Genomic DNA, 24,341 nt, shown 5'->3' on the forward strand with positions numbered 1-24,341 from the left:
GCTCACCCTCAAATCTTTGTGTTTGTTAGTAACTGTGGAGCCATTCCTGGGGTATAGGGCTCACCCTCAGATCTTTGTGTTTGTTAGTAACTGTGGAGCCATTCCTGGGGTATAGGGCTCACCCTCAGATCTTTGTGTTTGTTAGTAACTGTGGAGCCATTCCTGGGGTATAGGGCTCACCCTCAGATCTTTGCGTGTAAGGCAAGAACCGAACCAACTGAGCTATTATCTCAGATCCTTTCCTTTTTTGCTTTTGCTTTTTTGACAAGGTCTCACTATGAAGCCCTGGCTGTCCTGGAACTCACTCTGTAGACCAGGCTGGACTTGAACTCACAGAGATCCGCCTGCCTCTGCCTCCCGAGTGCTGGGATTAAACCCATGTGCTACCTACCAGCCCCTTTTATTTTAAGACAAATTCTCACTATGTAGCCTGGGATAGTTTTAAACTTCTTTGTTTATATTTATTTGTTTGCTTGCTTATTTATTTGTGTGTGTGTGTGTGTGTTTCTGTACACACATTCATGTGCCATGGCACATGTGTGGAGGTCAGAGAGCATCTTGATGGAGTTGGTCCTCCTGCTTCCACCACCGGGACCTGGGAATCAAACTCAGGTCATCTGGCTTGGTGGCAACTGCCTTAACCTACTTGGCCATCTTGCCAGCCAATGAATTTTCAATCCTCCTGCCTCCGTCTCTGAGCAGCTAGGATAGTAGGCATGTTCCCAACAAGGCATAGAGATCTTACATGTCACATGACTTTCCTTTGGCCGTTTGCAGCGCTACCCACCGTGGGAGTCAGGCTGTGGTTGACCGAGAGGCTGTGGGAAGGGGGAAGTGGAAACTCAGACAGGGGAACTACCTTGCCCCGGCTCACTTGGATAGAAACTGGAAGAGCCAGGATTTGAACTCACACACTCAGTCACCAGACCTTTGACGTTTGCCCTGACCTTGGTGTCTAATCAGGGCAGACACCAGGCAAGTAGGTCAGAAGGACCACTTAGGTGGCCTAGAGGCATCCTTAGGTCTCCAGGGGCCCATCACCTATGACCTCATTCCTGATCTCTGTTGCTCTGCCCAGCACCCTTTATGGGCAGGGCACAAGGGCCCCTCTGGCCCCTCCTTGGCCTGCTGAGAGGAGGAGTTCCCTGAGGGAGAGGCTAGTGAGCTTGTCCCTAGAGATGGTAGGTTGAGGTTAATTGTTACCAAGGCCCGATGTGTTTGTATGAGGATCTGGTAGATCCTTGTTTGTTTTTATGGCAGGTTCTCTTGTAGCTCAGGCTGGCCTCAAACACACTGTGTTGCTTAGGATGACCTCAAACTCCGGATCCTCCTGCTGCCAAATCAGCCTGTTTTATGTGGCGCTGAAGGTCAATCCCAGGGCTTCAAGCATACTAGATAATTGTTGTGCTTACTCACTGAGCTATATTCTTAACTCACTGTGTGTGCGTGTGTGTGCATGTGTGTATGTGTGTGCGCGCATGTGTTAACTTTTCGAGACAGGATCTCATAGCCAGATGGGCTTCAGACTCCCAGCAATACTCTAGCTTTGGACTGTCAGACCCTGGGATTATTGACGTGAGCCACCAAGCCTAGCTCTTAAAAAAAAAAAAAGTTTTATTTTCAAACAAAGATTCTGTATGACCAGACTGGTCTGGAATTTCCTGTGATGCCCATTCTCATGTGAACTCACAATCTTCCTGCCTCAGACTCCTGCGTGCAGAGACTGCAGCCATGTTCCACCATGTCCTCGCTCTGTGAACCTGGACAAGACCTCCTTGGGTGGCGTGGGGACTGGTCTGCCCCCCCCCCCTCTCTCTGCTGTGTCTACTCCAGCAAAGGCCTGCTCAGGCACTCAGGGGACTACTTGGTTACCAACTGCTGGGTTGATTTAAGACATATGGCTTTGGGGAGGTTGGGGGGGGGATGTGTCCCCCACCCCCATACAGCAGCATACAGAAGGTCAGACAGAAGGTAAAATAAAAGCCTGGGTCCAAAAATCCTGTGTGGTAGTGCTCACCTGTAATCCCAGTGTTTGGGAAATAGTGGCAGGAGAATCAGGAATTCAAGGTCACCCTCAGCGACACAGAGGGTTTGAGGCCAGTGTGGGCTATGTGAAACTCTGTCCTAAAACAACGAAAAGGATTTTTAGAATGTACACGTGTTAGTAGAGTGGTTGGTTGCTGGTGGCCTTGCATGCAGAAAGCCATGGGTTCGAATCCTCCCTGGTGTTAGGTGCAAGGCTGTAATCCCAGCATTTGGGAGGTAGAACAGGGAGGATCAGGTGTTCAAGGCTAGTCTCAGTTTCTGGTCCTGAACAGTTTGACCGCAGCCTGGGCTTTATGAGATCCTGAGATAAATATAAATAAATAAAAAAGACTGGGTCAGGCCATCCAAGATGGAAACCTGGGATTCCTCCCTTCCCGACCTTGGACACTACGGGATAAAAAGTGACCAGCAGGGCAAGCCTTCCAGGGATCCTCCAGGCGTCCTCCGAGTGACCTTGATATATCCTGACGTCCCCGGGGAGGGGGGTTCTAATCTGCGGCTGGGAGACTCTGGAGGCCCCAAGGTTGTGAGTCCTCCCCCACCGTGGCACGGGGCGGGCCGTGCGGGCTAATCCCGTATGTAAATGACAGCCAATGGAGGGTGGTGTTGCGCGGGGCTGGGATTAGGGCCGGGGCGAATGGCTGGCAATCTTACTGGGATTACAGAACAAAGAGAGAACCTCCCAGAGCCCGGGCTCGGCTTCGCGCTCGCTCCGCGCCCCGCCCTCCGCCGCAGCCCGCGCCGGGGGTGGGGGCCCGCGCAGCCCCCGGCCGGCCGCCCGCACCGCGTCCGCCCTCCTTCTCTCCCTCCCTCCCTCCACTGATCCTGTCCCCCCCATTCCCGGATTATTAACTCGGCAGCCAGTGGCGACTGGATCCAGCGAGTCCTGGCCGCCGGGCCGGGGCCGGGGCGCCCGGAGCGCTTGGGGATCCTGCAAGGTAAAAAAAGGAGAAAGTTTGACTGGGGGTGGGGTGGGAGTGGGGGATGGGGGGGGAATGATGGCGAGGGGTTGCTCAGGAGCTTGCCTTGGCCTTGAGCCCCTATTTTGTACACCCGCCCCCCCTTTTCAGTGCGTTGTGTGCATGGGAGGTCCCTTCCCTTCCCCTCCCCCTCCAGGTGTCTCAATTCTAAGGCCCGCCTTTTGGGGTGTGTGTGCACGTGATCGGGATTATAATTCGAGTTTGGAGGGGGATGGGTTGGGATGGTCAGCTTCTTCCCTCCGGATACCTGCTGGAATCGGGAAAGCCGTCACCCCTCTTACCCTCACATTCCCCGGAGGTGGCGAGAGAGGCGCCCCACTGGCCTGGAGCCCAGCAGGCCCGGATACAGTTGGGCGAATGAGGTCAGTGGTGCTGCCCTGCCGTGGGGAGGTTGGTGGAGGGGGCGTCGGAAAGAGGCTTTTAAAGACCTCCTCCCCCCTTTTTCCTCTTCTGTTTCCCAAAGCGCAAGCTGAGTCCGCACACTGCCCCAGAGCGGTGGTTTCTTTTAGGGGGTCATTCTGTAAAGGGGCTGACTTGCATGGTAGGAGCCGGACCTCTTTGGTTGGTTGGAGGTGACGGTAAAGAGACTTAGGGTGGCAGTTAAGAGGGGCACAGAGGGTGCCAAGGAACAAGTTGGGGGAGCTTCGACTGTGGGTGGTCTCGGAGTTCTTGAGGAGGAGGGGGAGGGGCCAAAGGGTGCCTAACGTCTCCCCATCCGGAGTCTCGAGAAGTGATCTTGATCGTTGTGACACCCAGCCTTGCAGCCAGGCAGGAGCTGGGAGTGCAACCTTTCCCTGGCCTAGGCCCCAGGGAAAGCTGGGGGGACGTGGCTCTTAGAGTTCTTCTGTCCAGTCAGGAGGCTAGTGGAGCTCCAGTTGGCGTCTGCTCTGGTGACCCGGCATCCCAGGAGTAGACTTGAGGTGGCAGTTCCTGGGTCCCCCTTCCTGGAGAAGTGAAGGAACTCAGGGGCTGGGCTCACCTATAGAGTGTGTATCTGGAATGTGGGGTGGCCGGACCGCCGCGGCTTTTTTTTCCCCAGAGGACTGGGGATTTAGTAGGGGCTTCTCTTACTGCTCAGTGCAGAGCGGCGTCCGGGTTGCTCAGCGGTCAGTGCTCCGAGTTCCTCTGTGGTGGCCTTCCAGCCTCTGGCCTTGGGAGGTGCCTTGATCCGTTCATTTATTTTAGCAGCGTCATTCCCAGAGGGAAAGGGCACCGACATCGATTATTTATTCTATTTGGAGCAAGAGGAAGTGGTAGGAGGCTGGTGGCTGGCAGCTGGGAGGGGCTGGGTAGTGGGGCATCAAAATGGGGTGCCCGTACTGTCTGGCGCCTCAACATCGTAAGTCACCTGTTCAGGGCTTCAGAAGTGCTGAGACTGACTTTGGCCTCTTTAGAGAAGCTATTGGCAGACCTAGAAACAGGCCTAGCCTGGAGGTGTGTGTGTGTGGGGGTGTCGGAACCCCCTAACCTGTTTCTGTATACAGCTTGCTCTGTATCTCATTCTATAGCCAGCTCTGCGGATGACCTAGAAATTGCCAGTTCCAACTCCAAGGGTCCCAGTGGATCCCAGACAGGGGAAATGAGAAAGGATTGGGTATGTGAAGGCTTCCTTGTCTGATCATTGGACACAAGAGTTTGGTCTTGGGGACAGTGTCTTGAGGGGCATGTCTAACTTCCTAAGTGATTTGTCTCGATGCGGGGCTTGGGGGTGGGGAAAGGGCCATTTATTTACATACTAATGACATTTTTGCTATCATGTAAGGCAGGCTCCCATGAGCCCAGCCGGCCCCTGACACGCGGCAGTCTAGTGCCGGGGACTTGGAAACAGTCCGAAAGGCAGACATAATAATAGAGGTCTCAGAGGCAGCTGCTCAATTGCTGCATGTGCAGAGATCGGGGCGTGCACGGTTGGGTAATAGCTGGGTTGTTGGGGACCCAAGCTGAGCTTCCCGGGTGGGAAGGCTCGGGATATTCATCATGTCTTGAGTGTGACCTCGGGACCACAGACAGCATCTCCCGGCCTCCGAGACCCTGGGTTTTCTCACCTTGGCCCTCTGAGAGGTCACCCCAGAATCACTCAGGGGATCCTTCTGAGGAACTGGCTAAGGGATGGTGTGGAAGCCTGTAGAATTTTCCTCGATTCTTTCAAACTTCAAGAGTCGCCTAGTTACGTTTTGTCCCCAGAGCCCTACCACATCTGTGTTGCCATACTGTCCTGGCTTTCTTTTGTCCCTATCTTGCTTAGCTCTTCAAGTGTGTCCCTTGAATTGCACACCATGTGAGTGGGGATGGGAGCTTGTTAGTCACTTGTTGAATTCACATGTTGGAATGAATGAATGAATGAAATCCTCTGTTAATTTTCTCTGTGTATATGCGTGTGCACTCATACCCGTGCCCTCCCATGCCGTGAAGGACTAGACTAATTAGGTAGTTACTTTTTTTTTTCCCCCTGAGACAGGGTTTCTCTGTGTAATAGCCCTAGCTGTCCTGGAACTAGCTCTGTAGACCAGGCTAGCCTCAAACTCACAGAGCTCTGCCTGCTTCTGCTGAGATTAAAGGTGTGAGCCACCATGGCCTGGGTAGGTAGTTAGTTTATAGCTCAGGCTGACCTGTAACTCAAGATTATCCTCCTGCTTCAGTCTCCCAAATACTGGGATTACAGGCATGTCCTAGTGTCTTTCTAGGACGTCTTCCATTCCTGGCACCCAAGGGACACTCTTTCAAGTTATCCCAATCTATGTGTTCCCCCAAACATAAGGCTGGCACTGTGGCCCCCAGCCTGATTCTTCCTGCATCTCGCTCTTCAGATGCCTCAGGTGTGTGTGTGTGTGTGTGTGTGTGTTCGTGCAGCCAGCAGCCAGTGACACAAGCTAGGACTAGGATTTTCGGGACAAACCGGCTGCCTGGGGCCTGCAGAAACCTTGATAGATGCTTGAAAAGCAAGATTTGTGGGAGTTAATTCAGAAGCTCCAGGGAGTAGAACAGGATCCTGGCTGAGGGCTCAGACTGCATACTGAGTTGGTTTTTATTTTATTCATTTAAAACAGGGTCTCACTATGTAGCCCAGGTTGTCCTTGAACTTGTGATCTTTCTACCTCAGCCTTCCCAAGTACTAGGATTGCAGGCAGGTGCCAGCACACTTGGGGTGAACTCAGAGTTTGCATAAGGGCACTCCTGGTTGAAGAGAGGTGGAGATGTGGACCCACAGAGACTTACCGTGGAGGTGGGCCTGGAGAAGGATGAATTTCTGACCTTAGGAGTGGAGTTGCATGGAGGAGCGGGGAGCTCCCGGTCAACACGCATGTCTGTGGTTTAACAACCCTGACTGGAGCTGGGGAAGTAGGTACATCGTGAGGCTGTACGTTCAATCCTAGTACCTGTGTGAAAAGCCTGATATGGTCGGGTGCACTTGTCTTTCCAGTATTGGGGACAAGGAGACAAATGGACCCTGGGGCTTGCCGACCAGCTCACCTAGTCTATTTGGTGAGTGTCAGCTTCCAGCGGTAGACCTGGTCTTAGAAAACAAAACAAGCCAGGCGGTGGTGGCAGTGCACGCCTTTCATCCCAGCACTTGGGAGGCGGAGACAGAGGGATCTTGTGAGTTCGAGGCCAGCCTGGTCTACAGAGTGAGTCCTAGGACGGGCTTCAAAGCTACAAAGAAAAACCCTATCTTGAAAAAAACAAAAACAGACAAACAAAAAACAACAAAGTAGTTAAGAGTGGTGGTGCAGGCACTTGGGGAGGTGGAGGCAGGTGGATGGATCTCTGAGTTTGAGGCCCGCCAAGTCTACATAGTGAGTTCCAGGGATACGTATTGAGACACTGTCTCAAAGACAAAACAAGCCGAAAGTGGATGATGCCTGCAGAGGGACGGCCTGGGAGGCCTTTGGCCTCTGTGTGCAATTGCATACACACATGCTGAACTATTGCAGGATATTTGATCGCACTGCAACCCCCGAGATTGCATGATTTTCTGGAAAAACCTGATTCTAGCCGTGGTGTGGCTCAGCTCCGGCACACACCTTTAATCCAAGAGCTTTCTGCTTGAATATTGTAAATAGGATCAAGGCAACCATCGGTCAAGAGGCAGAGCAAAGCCGGGCGGTGGTGGCGCACGCCTTTAATCCCAGCACTTGGGAGGCAGAGGCAGGCAGATCTCTGTGAGTTCGAGACCAGCCTGGTCTACAAGAGCTAGTTCCAGGACCGGCTCCAAAACCACAGAGAAACCCTGTCTCGGAAAAGCAAAAAAAAAAAAAAAAAAAAAAAAAAGAGGCAGAGCAAGCAACCAGCTGACCATGAGTGGACACAGGATTATTAAGAAAAAAAAATTAGAGAAGAAGCAGGATGGGGCTGGAGAGATGGCTCGGTGGTTAAGAGCACTGACTGCTCTTCCGGAGGACCAGGGTTCAATTCCCAGCACCCACATACAACTTACAGCTGTCTGTAACTCCAGTTCCAGGGGACCCAGCATCCATGGCAAAACACTAGTGCACAAAAAAAAAAAAAAAAAGGCAGGATGCAGGAGGATGGATAGAGAGACACACAGGAAGAGGAAGGAAGGGGCATCGAGTTTGAGAGATGTTTGAGATGGTAGGAGAAAGGAGAGGTTTCTGGGACGTTGGCTGAGGACGGCCAGCTAGGTGCTTCCTCTACCTCTCTGAGCTAGCAGGCTTTCACCCCAGCATCTGGCTCCCGAGTCTTTGTTGTTGAAGTGGAATGATGGAGATTTTGTTATAAACCACACTAAATAAATGACAGAAAGCTAATGTGACCCTGGGCAGATCTTCATGGCTGGCTCGACGTCTTCCTTCCTTCTAGTCTTCCTGTTTTGATGGTCACTTAAGTTCAGCAACTTAGTGGGGGTGCACAGGGTGCTGGGAAGCTGGAGAGCCTGGGTTCTTCTCGCAGTTCTCCCCCGCCTTGCCCTGTGACCCAAGAGGAGCCTTCGCCCCTGCACCCACCTTGGGTCATTGGTCTAGAAGGACCTAACTTGACAGGCCTGTGATTGGCTGCTTTGTCAGTTTCAGACACAGCGCCCAGGTGATGGTTATGGGCAGGAAGAGGCTCCGAGCGCCCGCTCAGGGAGATGAGTTTCTCTTTGGTGGATGGACTTTATCCGTCTCTGGGTGTGGGATGACTCATGGAGTGTGTTCCGGACAGGGAGGGTGGGACTCTCATTCCAGACACCTTTCTTGACCTGGAGTGGAGCCTGGTTGGCCTGGAGCTCTTCGAAGGTTCCCCTGTCTCCCTCTTTCAGGACCACCTGCCGCTGAAGTCTAGATTTAGCTAATAAAAATAAGGATGGCCGGGGTTAAATTTCGACTGCAGATAAGTCAGGGATGACGCAGTTCAGCTAAGAACTACTGTTCATTTATAGAGCACCCTGAACTGGAGATCTTGGGGTTTATCTGCTAGCCTTATAATTTTGTTCTGTAGGGGATTGAGGGTATGGGTGAGAGAAGGGAGGGGCTTGGGGTCAGGGGGTCAAATTAAGGCTCCAGAGACAGAGCAAGTTGGTCTGATTATAGTTCTCTTAACTTTTTTGTGTGTGTGTGTGTGAATGTGTGTATACATGTGTGTGTGTGTAGCTCAGAGGTTAGCTTGGATATTGTGTTTCTTAGAAGCTGTCTGCCTTGTATTGTTTTTCTACCTTGGTTTTGTTTGTTTAGAATTGTTTTATTTTTATGTGTGTGTGAGCACCTGTGCGCGTTCGTGCGTGCATGCGCACATGTCACATGCTTGTGTTGCCGTGTGGAAGCCAGAGGTGCGTGACTGATGATGTGGAACCGAGGTACAGGTGGTTGTGAGCCACCTGACATGGATGCTGGGAGCCACACTGGGGTCCTCTGCAAGGACAGTCCACGCCTTAGCCACTGAGTGATTTCGCTAACTGGTTTTGAGACAGGGTCTCTCGTTGGCCTAGTGTTTGCCATGGAACCTTGGCTGACTGTCCAGTGACGCTCAGAGACGTGCCCATTTCTGCCTTCCTAGTGCTGGGATTAGAAGCGCTACCACACCTGACTTTATTGTTGTGTGTGTATCGCGTGTGTGTGCGCACCAGAGCGCGTGTGTGTAGTTCAGAGGATAACTTTCAGGAATTGCTTCTGTCCTCCCACCACGTGGGTCCTGGGGACTGGACTCAGATCTGTCAGGTTGGTGGTAAGCTCCATGACCCGAGCCTCCTCACTGACGCTGTGCTTGCTCTGTTGGTTTCGGGGATTGAACATGGGTCCTCACGTTTGTGCCGCAAGTGCTTTGCCAACTAAACCATTTCCCCAGCCCTTCTTTTTTTTTTTTTTTTAATTTGTTTGTTTTTTTATTTTTTCGAGATAGGGTTTCTCTGTGTATCCTTGACTGTCCTGGAACTCACTCTGTAGACCAGGCTGGCCTCAAACTCACAGAGATCCACCTGCCTCTGCCTCCTGAATGAAGGGATTAAAGGTTTATGCCACTGCCAGGCTTGTCTTTAACTTTTTTAGTGGAGTTTACTTCACTGGGGCTGAGGTCCCTGGAGGTCTGGGTGACATGAAGATTTAGGGCTCTCAGATCCCAAGTACAAGAACCTCTTGTTTTGGGGTTTATTTTTGTGAGTCAGAGGCAGGCAGATCTCTGAGTTCAAGGCTAGCCTGGTCTGCAGAGGGAGGTCCAGTACAGCCAGAGCTGTTACACAGAGAAACCCTGCCTCAAAAAAACAAAAAAACAGCCAGGAAATGGTGGCGCAGGCCTTTAATCCCAGCACTCGGGAGGCAGAGGCAGGCGGATCTCTGTGAGCTCAAGGCCAGCTTGGTCTACAACACGAGTTCTAGGTCAGGCTCCAAAGCTACACAGAGAAACCCTGCCCCGAAGAAACAAAAACCAAAACCCACCCCAAAAACAAAACAAAACAAAAAATTGTAAAGCCAAAACTGAGCAAGCACTAGGAGACCGTGTCTCTGCTGTCCCCATTACAGTGTTAGGTAGGACGTTTGCCTCTCTTCCTCTCACAGGCTGGGGAGAAGGGCTGCCTCCCTGGGGGACGTGAAATGAGCACATGTCTCGGCCCATTTACTGTGGCTATAACTGAATACTGCAGGCTGGGTAAGAGTTCATGGGTGGAGATTTCTTTAGTTTATGGTTCTTAGGGTACAAGATTAAGGGGCCCACACCTGGCAATATTTTTTTCTTTTTCTTTTTTTTGAGACAGGGTATGTATGTATCACTGTTTAGCTCTGTCTAGCCTGGAACTTGATATGTAGACCAGGCTAGCATTGATCTTACAGAGCTCTGGCCACCGCTGTCTCCTGCTAAGATTCACCACATCCCATTGTGAGGGCCCTCACGCTCTGATGCAGACCTGAGGTGTTGCATGGTGGGACTGATCAAGGGCTAGCTTGAGTCTCTCTTCCTTTTTATAAACGTTTCTGTTTTATTGTTATCGTTATTTTATGTGTATGAGTGTTTTGCACCCATCTTTCTCTGTGTATTAACTGCATGCTCACTGCCCAGGGAATTCAGAAGAGGGCATCAGATCCTCTGGAACCGAGTTTCAGACGTTTTCAAGCCATCCTGTAGGTGCTAGGAATCGAACCCTGGTCCTCTGCAAGGTCTAGTGCTAACCACTGAGCCATCTTTCTGACCCCAATATTTCATTCTTGATTATTATGTGTATATGTGTTTGTGAGAGTGTGCCTTAGGGAGACTGAGGCAGGAGGATTATGAGATTGAGACCAAGCCTGGGCTACGTATCGACTGTCTCAAAAATAAAACAACACTTTTGGATTGTGTCTGGAGAGGGGTTAAAGGCTGTTAAAAGTGCTTGCTGCTCTTGCAGAGGACCCAGGTTTGGTTCTCCGTCAACTCGCAAACACCTGAAAATCTAGTCCCAGGTCTCTGGTACCCTTTTCTGGCCTCCTTGGGCTCCTGTACACGCGTGGTGCACATAAACTCACATTAGCACATGCACATAAAAATTTATATTAAATTTAATAAAAAACGATTGAAAGCAAAATGAAAAGAGGGAGAGTCTTTATTTTTCCACCCATCCATTGGCTATTCCACCAGCCAATGGGCAGTGTGCAGGGCTCTTGCCCTTAGTGGTAATCTCCAGATAGCACCTATGAGTGCCTCTCACCAGTCATGGCTATGTATGTATATGCTGGCTGGTTGGCTGGCTGGGGGACAGCTGGCGACAAGCCTACACCAGCACAGGTCTTTTTTTGGTGCCCATACCAACATGATCCCACATTTATCAGAGCAGGACATGGTCCTTCAGTCTTTATCAGGCCATCAACCCCCATCCCTGACAGTTACTGATCAATGTTCTGTCTCTAATCTTACATTTCTGGAGTGTCACATAGATGGGATGACAGAGTATATGACCTTGGAGACTGGCTTCTTGCACTCAGTACTGCCCTTGGTGTAGCGTGGACCAGAAATCTTTTTGGATTTCTTTCTTCTCACCCCCATTGAACCAATGGTTTTGCATTTGCTAAGTGGCCACTCTGTTGCTGACTCACGTGAGTCCGTAATACCTCTCTGGGGGACTCTAGGCAAGCACTCCACGGTTGAGCCATACCTCCTGTACCTCCCTGGGTGATTCTACGTAGGCATTGTACCACTCAGCTAAATCCATAATCTCTCACTTTGAGATCCATAATCTCTCACTTGAGACAGGGTCGCTCTCGTAGCCCAGGTTAGCGTGAGACTGATTTTGTAAAAATGGGTCTCAAACTCTGAGATCCTCCTGCATCCGTTTCCCGAGTTCTGGGATTATAGGTATTCCACACCAGGCCTGTCGGTCTCAGTTGGACACTGTGTGGTTGTACCACACACACATCCCCAGCTACATCTCTGGGGCAATCCAGGCATTCCCAGAGAATTTGTGTGCTTTGGAACTATACAAAATGGGGGTGGGGGGCTCTTCCCTCTTTGTTGTTTGGTTGGGTTTTTTGAGACAGGATTTTTTTTTCTGTATCTTTGGAGCTTGTCTGGAACTCCCTCAGTAGCCCAGGCTGGCCTCGAACTCACCGAGATCCACCTGCCTCTGCCTCCCAAGTGCTGGGATTAAGGGTGTGCGCCACCACCGCCCGGCTCTCTTTCCCTTTTGCATAGGAGCACCTTCCCTGCCCCCTTTGAGAGCTGACCCGAGGCCAGGAATGCACCCACCTCTGGTCTCAGGAGCTAGAATTTCATCCGGCGTTTCTGGTGACTCACACAGCAAGCCCCTGCGATGAAATTACACCTTCCTGCTGCCGCCCTCGGGGCCGCTGGTCCCGGATCCTCCGGCGCCCAGGTGGGCTCTGGAACAGAATCTTTGCTGTAGGGCCAGGAGAGCTAGGCTTGGGATGGTACCAGGCAGGGGAGCCGGCTGCTGAGTGACGTCATGTCCACTTCTTAGGTTCTCCTTGCTCCAGGAGTCAGCTGGGAGTTGGGGGTCCCTGGTTATGTGTCCACAGCTGTAGCCACTTTGTTTGGTGTGGAAATTCCGAGTTACTTTTGTGGGTAGGGAAGCAGGATGGGAAGACCATGTGACTGTGACTTATGTGAGACAGAATAGAGCAATACTGTATTACCTTGGGCGTGCACTTGTGTGCATGTGTGTCTGTCTGTCTTTGTATGATGAGGCCCTCTCCCTCTCTCCTCCCCTCCTCTTTCTTGAGACAGGGTCTCAGGTCCACCTGTAAAACACAGAATTTAGCCAAGGATGACCTTGAACTTCTTAGCTTCCTGACTTTTCAAGTTCTGGGATCACATGCGTGTATCCCCATGTCTGATTCATGTCTGATCCATGCAGTGCTGGATTACATGTGTGTATCCTCATGTCTGATCCATGCAGTGCTGGGGATTGAAGAGTGCTTTTTGCCTGTGAGGCAAGCGCTGTATGGATTCTGGGGGTCAAACAAGTTGTCAGGTGTGGTAGCAAGTGCCCTTACCTGCTAAGCCATCTTGCTTGCCCTTGTGAGTGCTTTGAGTTGACTTCTCACTATATAGCTCAGGTTGGTCTTGAACTCTTGGTCCTTCTGCCTCAGCTTCCTGAGAGCTGGGGGGTCACAAGTGTACATGACCACTTATGGCTGAGATGTGGGTTTTTTGTGGGTTTTGTTTCTTCTCGTTTCCTTCCTTCCTTCCTTCCTTCCTTCCTTCCTTCCTTCCTTCCTTCCTTCCTTCCTTCCTTCCTTCCTTCCTTCCCTGTACTGTGGCTAAAATCCAGAAACTCACACATACTAAGCAAGCTTTCTACAATTAAGCTTCAACCCCAGCCATGAGTTTGGAGGTTTTAAAACTTGTCTGTCTGTCTGTCTCTCTGAGTGTGTGTGTGTGTCTGTGTCTGTGTGTGTGTATGGTTATCTGGTTATCCTGGCCTTCCCCTGACAAGTTTTGCCAACCGCAGCACCCCACCCCCACCCTGCATCTCTCCCGTGTCTCCTTAAATCCATAATGGTTGGACCCTTGGGACCAGCACTCAGTGAGAGACTCTGGAAAACTCTGGGCCAGTAACTGGTGCGGATGGGACCTGGGATACTCCCAGGTGGCTCATCAGTAGAACAGGACCCCTGCCAGCTCACCCATCTCCAGGGTGGTCCTGGCCGCTTCTGGGGGGTTCTTGTGACTGGGCCAGGTTGGTCTTTTGTGTTTATCTAGGAGCTGGTTTTTCAGGAATAGCTGCTTCTAGCAGCAAGGCCCAGGCTGGGGGTGAGTGGGGCCCTGCAAGGGAGGTGACGCCCCTCTTCCTCCATGCACCCTGGCTTCCAGGTGCCGACACAGCACCCGCAGCACCCTCCCTGCTCCCAGGCAGGTGGGCAAACCACATCCTCCTCTTTGATCCAGATCCATTGCCCGCCCACCCTGGGCCAGCCACAGCCTGAGACTCTGGTCTCAGCACCTCCAAGCTGAAATGCTCTTTGGTCTTCCTGAGTCAGAGGCCACGGCACCTCCTCAGGGCATCCCCGACTCACAGTAGAGGGCACTGCAAACATCAGGCAGGGCCTTTGAAGCCAGGCAGGAGTGGGTTCAAGTTCCAGCTTGACCACTGACCTGCCGAGTAGCCTCAGGCAAGTGACTTCATCCCTCTGAGCATCATGGGAATAAAGAAGAACCTTGGGGATGGGGGAGAATATTTCTTGGTGTGTGTGTGTGCGCGCGCGCGCGCTGTGGGGCACATGTGGAGTCGATTTGGGGGTCAGTTCCCTCCTACTATGTGGACCCCAGGGATTGAACTTGATGGCCCTCAGCTCATGGTGTAGCTGAGGATCACTTTTTTGTTTTTTTGTTTTTTTTTCGATTTTGTTTTTCCCGAGACAGGGTTTCTCTGTGGAGTTTTTGGAGCCTGACCAGTCTGGCCTCTAACTTACGGAGATCCACCTGTCTCTGCTTCCCGGAGTGCCTGCCGGGATTCAAGGTGTGCGCCACCACGCCCGGCTATAAAGAATGTTTATGTATTACTCTGTTTCCTGGGCCCAGTAACCGGTTGCAGGGCTCAGCTTGGAAGACCTTTTTTTTGTGGCGCGTGTCCTTGATCTTCTTGGCTTCTCCAAGCTTGTGTTATGAGTCCCTCCTCTGAGTCCTGCCGCCTGAGCCTTGAGGCCCAGCCACAAATGAGAGACCTTCTGTTTGTTGTGCTCACGGGCAGAGTCGTCAATTCCAGCAAAACCAGGTGGGACAGAACTAGTCTGACTCGCGGTCACATCCCTGAGCACCCTACGGCATAGCTAGGGGTCTAGGGCATCCTTTCAATAGGGATGTCGATGCACAACTAGTGAGACCCCATGTCAAAGCAGAAAGTAAGACGGGGATGGTAGCCAGGGCATGATCTGAAATGCCCAGTGGAGGAAAAGAAAACGGACTGCAGAGACGCCTGGAAGAGCTTGGTTGTGGTTTACAGGGGAGAGAGGCACTGGGTTTTACTCTTCAGAACCCCGGTCTCCCCTGGAGGAACTCTTAGATCCCCTTACCTCTGCTCGAACTCCAGACATCACAGTGCTTGCAGTTTGATAGGTGTGTGTGTGGGGGGGGGGGTTGTCTAACAACCAAGACAGGCTTCCTCCAGAAGATATCTCAGGAGACTGGCAGATGGGATGTCTCGATATTGCCCCATCCTGGGATGGGAGCTTCTAGGCTTGGGTATGCAAATCCTGGATTTTATTTTGTTTAACCTTTAACTCAGGATTTGCCCCTGCCTCGGTTCCCTGAATGGAGGACTCATGGGTATGAGTCACACGCCCAGCTGCCTGGGGTTTATTCTGGTGTAGGTGTTGTGTCTCCAGTGGATGGGCCTGCATCTATCCTCTTAAGGTCCCAGGAGTGCTGAAGACTTCTGAGCTTAGGTAGGAGGATAAAAGGTGGGCAGGGCAACAAAGTCAGAGGGCAGGGGCGTGGCTCAACATTAGAGCTCCTGCTTAGAATCCCCCAGTGAGGGGCTGGGGTGTGGCTCAATGGTAGAGCACTTGCCTAGAATCCCCCAGTGAAGGGCTAGGGTGTGGCTCAGTGGTAGAGCCCCTGCCTAGAATCCCCAGTGAGGGGCTGTGGGTGTAACTCAGTGGTAGAGCACTTGGCTGGCATTCAAGAAGCCTTGAGTTGAATCCCAGGAGTTTGGGAGGGCATTGAGAGTAAGCCTGGAGCAGCCGTGCATGGTGGTACACACCTGCAATCCCAACCCAGAGACTGAGGCAGGAAGCTAACAGGTTCCAATGATAGTTGTGCCTGTCAGAGCTCAGCCATGTGGCCTGGATGCTCAGGTTCCTGGGGAACACTTGTTTGGATGCCCATGAGTCCTTCCTGACTTTGTCAATGCTCCGCCTTAGTTACCTTTTCTGAACTTAACCATTTCATCCTAGTTGGCTCTGTTCCTAGTTTTCATCCCCATATTGCCATCCAGTAACCAAACCTAGCATTTCTGATCATCTGCCAGTCCCTCATCCTGTTCCCACACTCTTGTCTCTGGTTAAGGGCTGATGAGACTTTGGGCTAACTGTATAAACCTCACCTTTTCAGGTTGGAGGGGGTGTGGCTCAGTGGTAGATCACCTGCCTAGAATCCCCCTGTGAGGGGCTGGGTGTGGCTCAGTGGTAGAGCCCCTGCCTAGAACCCCCCAGTGAGGGGCTGGGTGTGGCTCAGCTGGAAGAGTGCATGTATATTATGTATGAGGTCCTGAGTCTCTTGGCAGCATCACATAACCTGGGCATTGTGGTGCACACATGTAATCCCAACCAACCTTTGGAATATGAAGGCTGGAAAATCAGAAGTTCAAATGTTAGCCTTGGTTACATAGGGAGTTTGGGGTCAGCCTAGGTTATATGAGACTGCCTTCGAAAAATAAAATAAGAACATAAGCTCTTCTTTTCTGTTCTAGGAATTATAGCCAGCTCACAAGGCAAGGGTTTCTGTCCAGTTCATTAGAGTCACACAGCATTAGGTGGATGAAGGTAGACTGGGTTAGGGCTGAGCCTGGTGGGGGGAGGGCTGCGATGGTGTCCTGAAGAGAACCTTGGTAAGATAAAAAAGTAGGTTATTGAATCTACTTTTATTTTTTTATTTTTTAAAATATTTTTTATGGTTTATTTAATGTGCATTGGTGTGAAGGTGTCAGATCCCCTGCAACTGGATCTTCAGACAGTTGTGAGCTGCCATGTGGGTGCTGGGAATTGAACCCAGGTCTTTTGGAAGAGCAGTCAGTGCTCTTAACCACTGAGCCATCTCTCTAGCCCTTGAATCTACTTTTAAAAGGCAACTACTAGTTTTGATTAATAAGGAAATGCAGGTTAGTAGTTAATCACCTAGTAAATATGAACTTGTAGTCACATTAGGTATGTTTTCAAGGTCAAGCAAAGATATATTTTAGACAGGTCATCCTCAAACACTTCAAAGATCTACAGAATATGGCTCATGGCTCACCAAGATAGGATAGATATGAAGTATTTTCTCTGAAATTGTCAAATGCAAATATACTAGACATTGTTGATGTAGTTATTGCCTATATATATATTGAATATAGTCATTGTACTTATTGTATATAGTTTTTCTTATATTACTTCTGGCCTTCTTTTTAATTTTAGACAAAAAGTGGAAATGTAGTGGCATTTCATATGCATTTTAATAAATAAAGCTTGCTGGGCAGTGGTGGTGCATGCCTTTAATCCCAGCATTTGGGAGGCAGAGGCAGGCGGATCTTTGGTGAGTTCAAGGCCAGCCTGATCTATAAGAGCTAGTTCCAGAACAGGCTTCAAAGCTACAGAGAAACCCAGTCTCATAGATAGATAGATGGATAGAGCAAGTTTACCTGAAGATTAGGGAAGTAAAACAGCCACACTGGCCAGCCTTACAGACCAGGAAACAATAACACACACCTTTAATCCCAGTAGCCACACTAGTTTGCTATAGAAACCAGGTGGTAGTGGTTCACGCCCTTAATCCCAGAACTAGAGAGGATTATAAAATGGGAGGAGACAGCGCTCAGTCACATTCTGTGGTTTCCGGGAGGCAGGATCACCTATTTTCAGACTGAGGTAGAGGTAAGAGCCAGTGGCTGGCTGCTTTGCTTTTCTGATCTTCAGGTTGGACCCCAATATCTGTCTCTGAGGTTTTATTAATCCTACTTCAAACCTTGGATGATTCGGCCTAGCGGTTAGAATTCGTGTAGATGGGACAGGAGCTGGAGTGTGTTCAGGTAGATGCGGGGGCAGGGTGAGCAGGACACAGGGCCAGATGACTATAGAGAATTTCTGAAGTGGATTCGGATAGTGGAAGAGACCAGACTGAGGGAAGAAGGGCTTGTAGTCCGGCCTGCTGCGGCTGAGGCCAAGAGAGCCCTCAGATAACTAACGCATAGATTAAGTTCTGTTTGTGGATAGGAAAACAGGCTGTGGTGGGTAGGTGCCTACAATGCCTAGAGTGTCCTGATCTGCCCGGAATAGGAATAGCCTTCCTGGGGCTCTGCGGGTAGAAGGGCAGGCTGCAGTGGGAGGGGCAGCCTACTCAGAAGGGAGAGTTCTCACCCACCCCACCCCCCAGCCAGCGCCCAGGGTTAGATCATCCTGGAGCCTTTGGCTGTTTTCCATTCAGCCTTCATTTCCCGACATGAAAGGACCTGATACCCCTCCACCTCCTAGATCTTCTCAGAAGGCCTGTTTACGTCTGGCAAGGGGGGTCTCCAGAGACACCATCCTGGGCCTCCCACCACAACCTCGCCCCTGGGGCTGGCACTGCCCCAAATCTGGCTTCTCTGCACTGCATCCTAAGATCCATCCTGTCCTGGAATGAATGTATTGGTTGGTATACCAGTGTGGATAAGCATGAATCTGCCGCTGGGAACCAGGGTCCCTTGGGCTCCCGGCTGAATGATAGGGTGGCGTGGCCCACTCTGCTTCCCTTGTGTGTGGCAGGGAACAGAGAGGACAGGGAGAGTTGATGCCAGAGTGACGGAGGGGGCAGGGCAGCACTTGGTGATATCACAGTTGCTCGGTAACCAGCGCTCAGGGTAGCCTAGCCTGCCAGCCGCTATGCATGTGGCCTCACCTACAGCCCTCACCTTGGCCAGAACTGTTGATACCCTTTTGCTGTGTGGTAGCTGAGGCAAGGAGGGTATTGGCAAGGTGAGGGCTGTGCCTTTGAGCCTCATCCCAGCCCTTCACTTGGGGATTCTAGGCAAGAGCTCTACCTCCAAACCACACCCAAGCCACTCATTGTAGAATTTTAGACAGGTTCTCTATAGCTGAGCCATGCCCTTAGCCCCTTGCTGGGGGATGCCAGGCAGTTGCTAGTGTTTGCAGGAGGGTTTGATGTACCAAGGCTGGCACCCTTTACTTCCTCGCCTACCAGTTATTCAGTCGCCCCGATACAACCATTTAAGCTGAGGATGGATCTCTGTATAATGATGACCCCATGAGATCATCGGGCCTAGAGCCGGGGCTACGGCTCCGTTGATAGGGTGCTCGCCTTATGTGCAGGAAGCCTGGATTCCACCCCCAGCACCATGTAAGCTAAGTGTGGCTCATACACCTGTTGTCCCAGCCCTGGTAAGGGGGAGGCAGGAGGATCAGGACTTCAAGGGCATTTTTAGCTTTGTTGCAAGTTGGGAGGCCAACCTGCACTCCTTAAGATCCTGCCTTAGACGAGCAAGCAAGCAAAGTTCATTGACTTACTGCCTTCAACATGTCTTAGTTTGTTGATGTGTGTATCTTGGGTGTGCACACAGTGCAGGAATTGACCAACAATGCTTTTCTTCCAGTGCGTTGTGGTTGCCCCTTGATGTGTGACTGCTTATAGAGCACCTACTGTATACCCAACACTTTTGCTGGCTCCCTCTGTCAACAGTGGACAGAACAAAAAGGGAGATCTCTCACCACATCACGCTTTTGGGTCGGACCACCACATTGGCCTTCCCATCAGATGGAACATACTAGAAACTGACCATGGGGTGGGGATCCTGTATTGGCCTTGGAGATGGTCATCTGTGTTTCTTTTTTTCTTTTCTTTTCTTTTTTTTTTTTTTTTTTTTTTGTTTTGTTTTGTTTTGTTTTTTGAGACAGGTTTCTCTGTGGCTTTGGAGCCCGTCCTGGAACTAGCTCTTGTAGACCAGGCTGGCCTCGAACTCACAGAGATCCACCTGCCTCTGCCTTCCAAGTGCTGAGGTTAAAGGTGTGCGCCACCATCGCCCGGCCTGGTCATCTGTGTTTCTAACCAGTGTCGGGACCTGTGGAAAGGGTGCAGAGTCTGGGTGTCACACTGCACGTGGGTCCTCAACCCTGTGTGTGTGAGGGGTCAGGATATATGGCCCTTTACCTGGGGTCGACCCTGCTTTCTTCTGAAAGAAGGAAGCTAATTAGAACCCATTCCGTGTCTCTTTCTTACCAGACTCCCCCAGCCTCCACCTTCCACTCTGTCTGCTTCTCAGCACCCCACCTCACCCCCACCTCCGTTCTGTCTTGGTGTCCTTCCTGACCTTTGACCTGCCTCCCCGCTAGGGTGTCAGTGGCCAGCCTTCTTAACCTCCCCATAACACCTTCTCTGTTTTCTCTCTTGTCTGTTGCTTGCTCTTCCACCTCTTGCCATCCACTTGAGGTCTCTGTACCCTGCCTGTCTTTCAGATCTTGTCTCTCCAGTCCGGGTACCCAGCCCCACAACCCCTTAACCTACATGGGCCTTGGGCAACCTTCACCCAGTAGGGCCCAGCTCCTTCCATTCCTGCTGTCTTTCTTTCCCAGGGTATGGGCATCCATGTGGACATCTGAGTTGTATGTCTGAAATTGGTCTCAATGCCTCCTCCTCAGCACTCAGTGCCCCCAAATCACTTCTTTGATATTTTCCTATCTGCTGCAGGCTTGGCCTAATCCTTACTTCTCAAACTTGAGCGTTGACTCCAGGGGCGGGGGCAGCATTCCATCTGCCATAACCCTTCACCCTTTGGGCACTGTACCTGCTTTGAGCCCTTCTACTGTGACTCCTGTTTGCTTGGATGTCCTTGGTCCAAGGGCCTTAAGGCCCGTCTTGGTGTCTTCACCCACCACTTCCTGCTCCTCCCCTCAGCACTGGCATCCCTGATCCCCACCTCACTCACTTGCCCAGCCTCCAGCCAAGGCCACTGTCCTGCTCAACCCTGACCGCGACACGTGGGCGGCCCAGGCTGGCGGCTGGGTTTCCTGGGCAGCCAGTCATTTGGCAAGCCTTCAAAGTCTGCTCAGCTCTGTGGCCTAGGAGGTGGGTACTTTGGGCTGGGGTGTGGCAGGCGTCCCCCTTGATGACTGCATTGCTGAGGTCAGCTCTGGCATCATCTCCTTTGGGGAGCCACTCCCCCCGTTGCCTCCCATGGTTTTGTGCTTCTTGCTTGTCACTAATTTTGTCTTTTGAGGGTTCATGTTTGTTTTGATCTTTGTTTTATTTTTGAGGCAAGCTCTTATGTAGCTTCAAGCAGGCCTGGTTTGTGCATTGCTGGTGATTGAGCCCAGGGCTTTGCGCAAAGCATGCTGGGACGTATCCACCAACTGAGCTACATTCCTACTTCATATCTATGCCTCGGATAGAAGTCGGAGTAAAAGGATAGGTGTTGCTGGTGCATGCCTGTAATCCCAGGGCTGGGGAGACGGAGGCAGGAAAATCAGGAGTTCAAAGTCATCCTCAGCTACATAGCAAGTTTGTGGACTCCATGAGACCTTGTAGCTATGGCTCAGTTGGTCGAGCGCTCGCCCTGGCTCCCATCTTTAGCACTGCATAAAGTGGGGTGCTGACACGTGACTGTACTCTGGCATTTGGGGGTTGAAGTGGGAGGACCAGGAATCAGGGTCATCTTTAGCTATCTCTAGAATTAGAGGCCAGCCTGGGCTGATGGAGACCCTGCCTCAAAAAACAAAAACAACAAAACAAACAAAAAGCAAAAACAAAAACTGGTTTTAATATTAGTAATCTATTTTCTTAGCACTGAGATGTCTGTCCCTTTCCAGCCTGAAGCCCAAGCATGCAGGGGTGGTGTGTGTGAGCTGCTTGTCGTATCCCTGTGTGCATGACCAGTCCCATCTTGTGTGTGTGTGTGTGTGTGTGTGTGTGTGTGTGTGTGCGCGCGCGTGCAAGTTCACGGAGGCTGTGGCTGTGGGAAGTCCTATGTGTGGGCACCTGGGCAGACATCCCCCTTTCTGGGCCAGGGGCTTGTCCCATCCCCCAGCCGCCCCAGGAGAGGCCTCTGCTGCCTGGAGATTAGTCTCCAAGGCCACGCTGCCAGTTGCCATAGGCACTCAGGTCCCAGATAGCACTGTGATTTCTCATCCTGGTCACACAGGCGGCTGCCAGTGTCGCCTGCCAGGAGCCAGGCTTTAAATAACTGGCGGAAACCTGACCCTCCAAAGAAACTGTCTACCAAGGCCTGGCCTATCCACCTAGGGGCAGGCTGCGTGCAGTGGCACCAGGGCCCCTCCTGGGGGCTTGTAGCAACATGACAGAGGGTTCCTTTGGGGAAATCTAAGCCTCAGTACACAGGAGGGAACTCAGAGTCCTGCCTTGAGACTCTGACCCCTTGCACTGGAGGACTGTGTAGCCCACTGCCCAGGATGCTGGCTTTCTAAGGAGGAGGGATTTCTCACAGCCAGCCCTGAAACACAGCCCTGTCCCCCCAGCTCCCCTGCCCTACGATTACTAGAAAGTGGTGTGAATGCTGGACTGGAGAGCCGGTGCTTGCTTCCTGGCCTGGGCTTTGCCTCAGGGCCCCTTTCCTGCCCCGAGGGCGAGGCATTTCTGCTGGGTGCTTGCTTGTTTTTTTTTTTTGTTTTTTTTTTTTGTTTTTAATTTTTAAATATTTACTTTCATCATGCTTTTTAAAAATCCCTTTTATCTATTTTTGCGTACGTGTATCTATGTGGAGGTCAAAGGACAGCTTTCAGGATGGGTTCTCTTCCTTTTGCCATGTGGGTCCTGGGGATTGTACCCATGTCCTGCGGCTTTGGAGCCAAGTGCCTTTACCAGCTGAGCGTCTCCCAGACCCTTTTGAAGCGTTCGTCTTTGCCTCCAAAAGTAATAAAGCAATCCCTTAAGTCATTTACAAAGCAGAAAACAGTATAAAGAAGGACATGCCAGGTGTGCGGTGATGTCTGCGACCCATCATTTCAGAGGTGGACTGGGGAGGATCAGGGCATCCGCAGCTACTTAGTAAGTTAGTAAGTTAGAGGCCATCCCTGGCTATAGGAAACCCAGTGGGGGGGGGGTGCCTGGGGACGGAGCTCGGTTGGTGGAGTGCTCACACTTGGCTGGGCTGGTGGAGTGTTCACACTCGGATCGGTTGGTGGCATGCTCACACTCGCCTGGGCTGGTGGCGTGCTCACACTTTGCTCGGCTGGTGGCGTGCTCACACTCACACAGCCCTCCTTGGGTTCTATTCCCAGCACCGTGTAAACCGATCCTGGCAACACACACCTGCAGTCCTAGCTCTTGGGTCAGGAGGAGGAGGAGAGTTCAAGGTCACTCTTAACTACTTAGTGAGTTTGAGGCTAGCCCCAGCTACTTGAGATTCTCTCTCACAGGGGTGGGGGTGGGGGGACTTGGGCAGGGCATGGTGGCATGTGCCTGGCATCCTAGCACTGAGCAGGTAGAACACAAGTCTAGGGTTAGCCTGCGTGACTTAATAAGATCCTGTCTAAAAGTAAAGTAAAATGAAAAATATTATTTATTCCAAGTAATGACCGTAACTGTGTGTGTGTGTGTGTTTGCTTGTTTTATTTGTTTTTCAAGACTGGTTTTCTCTGAGTAGTCCTGGCTGTCCTGGGCCAGGCTGGCTTCAAACTCAGAGAGATCTATCTGCCTTTTCCTCCGGATTGTTGGGCTTAAAGGCCTGTCCCTCCACCATTCAGCAATAACAATATTTTTGCAAATCAGACCCGTTTTGCCAACTCACTGTTTGCCTGCTATCTCCTGCCATTCACTGTTTAGATACCATTTGTCTGTTCCTTTTCACGTGTGTCATGTGGTGTCTGTGCACGTAGGCATGCTTATTGACATGTGTGGGTTGTGCACATGCGTGGAGTGACCCAAGTTGATGTTGGAAGCCCCTCTTCATTTGTCTTCCACTTTGTTCACTGAGGCAGGGTCTGTCAGTCAAACCCAGAGCTCGCTGACATAGCTTCTAACCTGCTCCGTGGATCCCTTGTCTCTGCCTTCTGTGGCTAGAATTACAGGTGGGCCACCATGCCCCTCGGCATACACATGGGTCCTCTTAACAGGCACTGTGACCACTGAGCCATCTCCCCAAACATTTAACTTGTAGGATGGAGGGGAACTCCCAGTCACAGCCCACCTTGATTGTGTGTGTGTGTGTGTGCCTTGGCACCAGTATGAAGGTCAGAGGACAACCTCATGATTGGTCCTCTCTTCCATTAGTTTTGAGGCAGGGTTTCTGTTATTTCACTACTGGGTTCTTCAGGCTAGCTGTCCCATAGTTTTCAGGGATTCTCTTAGTCTCTCTGTCCATCTCTCCACCGACATACGGGGCTTACAGGCAGACATGCTACTGCGTGCGGCTCTTTCATGGCTCCTTAGGCTTGTGTGGCAAGAACTTTTACACACCAAGCCATCTCCTCGTTCTGAGACGCGGTCTCTCACTGGCCTGGGACTTATCAGTTCAGCTAGGCTGTCTGTCCAGTGAGCCCCAGGAATCCTTCTGTCTCTGCCTCCTCAACATTGAGGCACCGCCACACCTAGCTTGTTTTCACGTGGGTGCTGGAGATGAAACGGAGATCCTCGTACGCCCGAGCCATCCTGCCGTCTCCCTCGCTGTCTGACTCCGGATGCCAGGGTTTGACCTGACTTTGAACTCTGTAGAGCGTGAACTTTCGCACCTGGAATCTTTCTTCATCATTTCGACAT

General features: G+C 51.3%; 1 protein-coding gene across 11 annotated transcripts in view; it reads left to right on the forward strand.

Annotated features, from left to right (window-relative positions):
- The first annotated feature begins 2,707 nt into the window (after window positions 1-2,707).
- Window positions 2,708-24,341, forward strand: part of Gtf2ird1 (GTF2I repeat domain containing 1) — an 88,558-nt gene continuing 66,924 nt past the window's right edge. For 5 of the 11 annotated variants that reach the window (XM_050166104.1, XM_050166105.1, XM_050166106.1 and 2 more), the window contains exon 1: window positions 3,222-3,388. In XM_050166104.1, the coding sequence (XP_050022061.1) occupies window positions 3,248-3,388 (141 nt within the window). In that variant the 5' untranslated portion in view covers window positions 3,222-3,247. Of the gene's footprint in view, window positions 2,985-3,221; window positions 3,389-24,341 lie in introns of those variants that run through there. The other 6 variants (XM_050166103.1, XM_050166110.1, XM_050166111.1 and 3 more) reach the window with 3 other exon arrangements.

This window comes from Alexandromys fortis, unplaced genomic scaffold (assembly GCF_014885135.2).
Source record: "Alexandromys fortis isolate MF-2015 unplaced genomic scaffold, M_Fortis_MF-2015_v1.1 scaffold_151, whole genome shotgun sequence".
In the NCBI taxonomy this organism is placed as follows: Eukaryota; Metazoa; Chordata; class Mammalia; order Rodentia; family Cricetidae; genus Alexandromys; species Alexandromys fortis.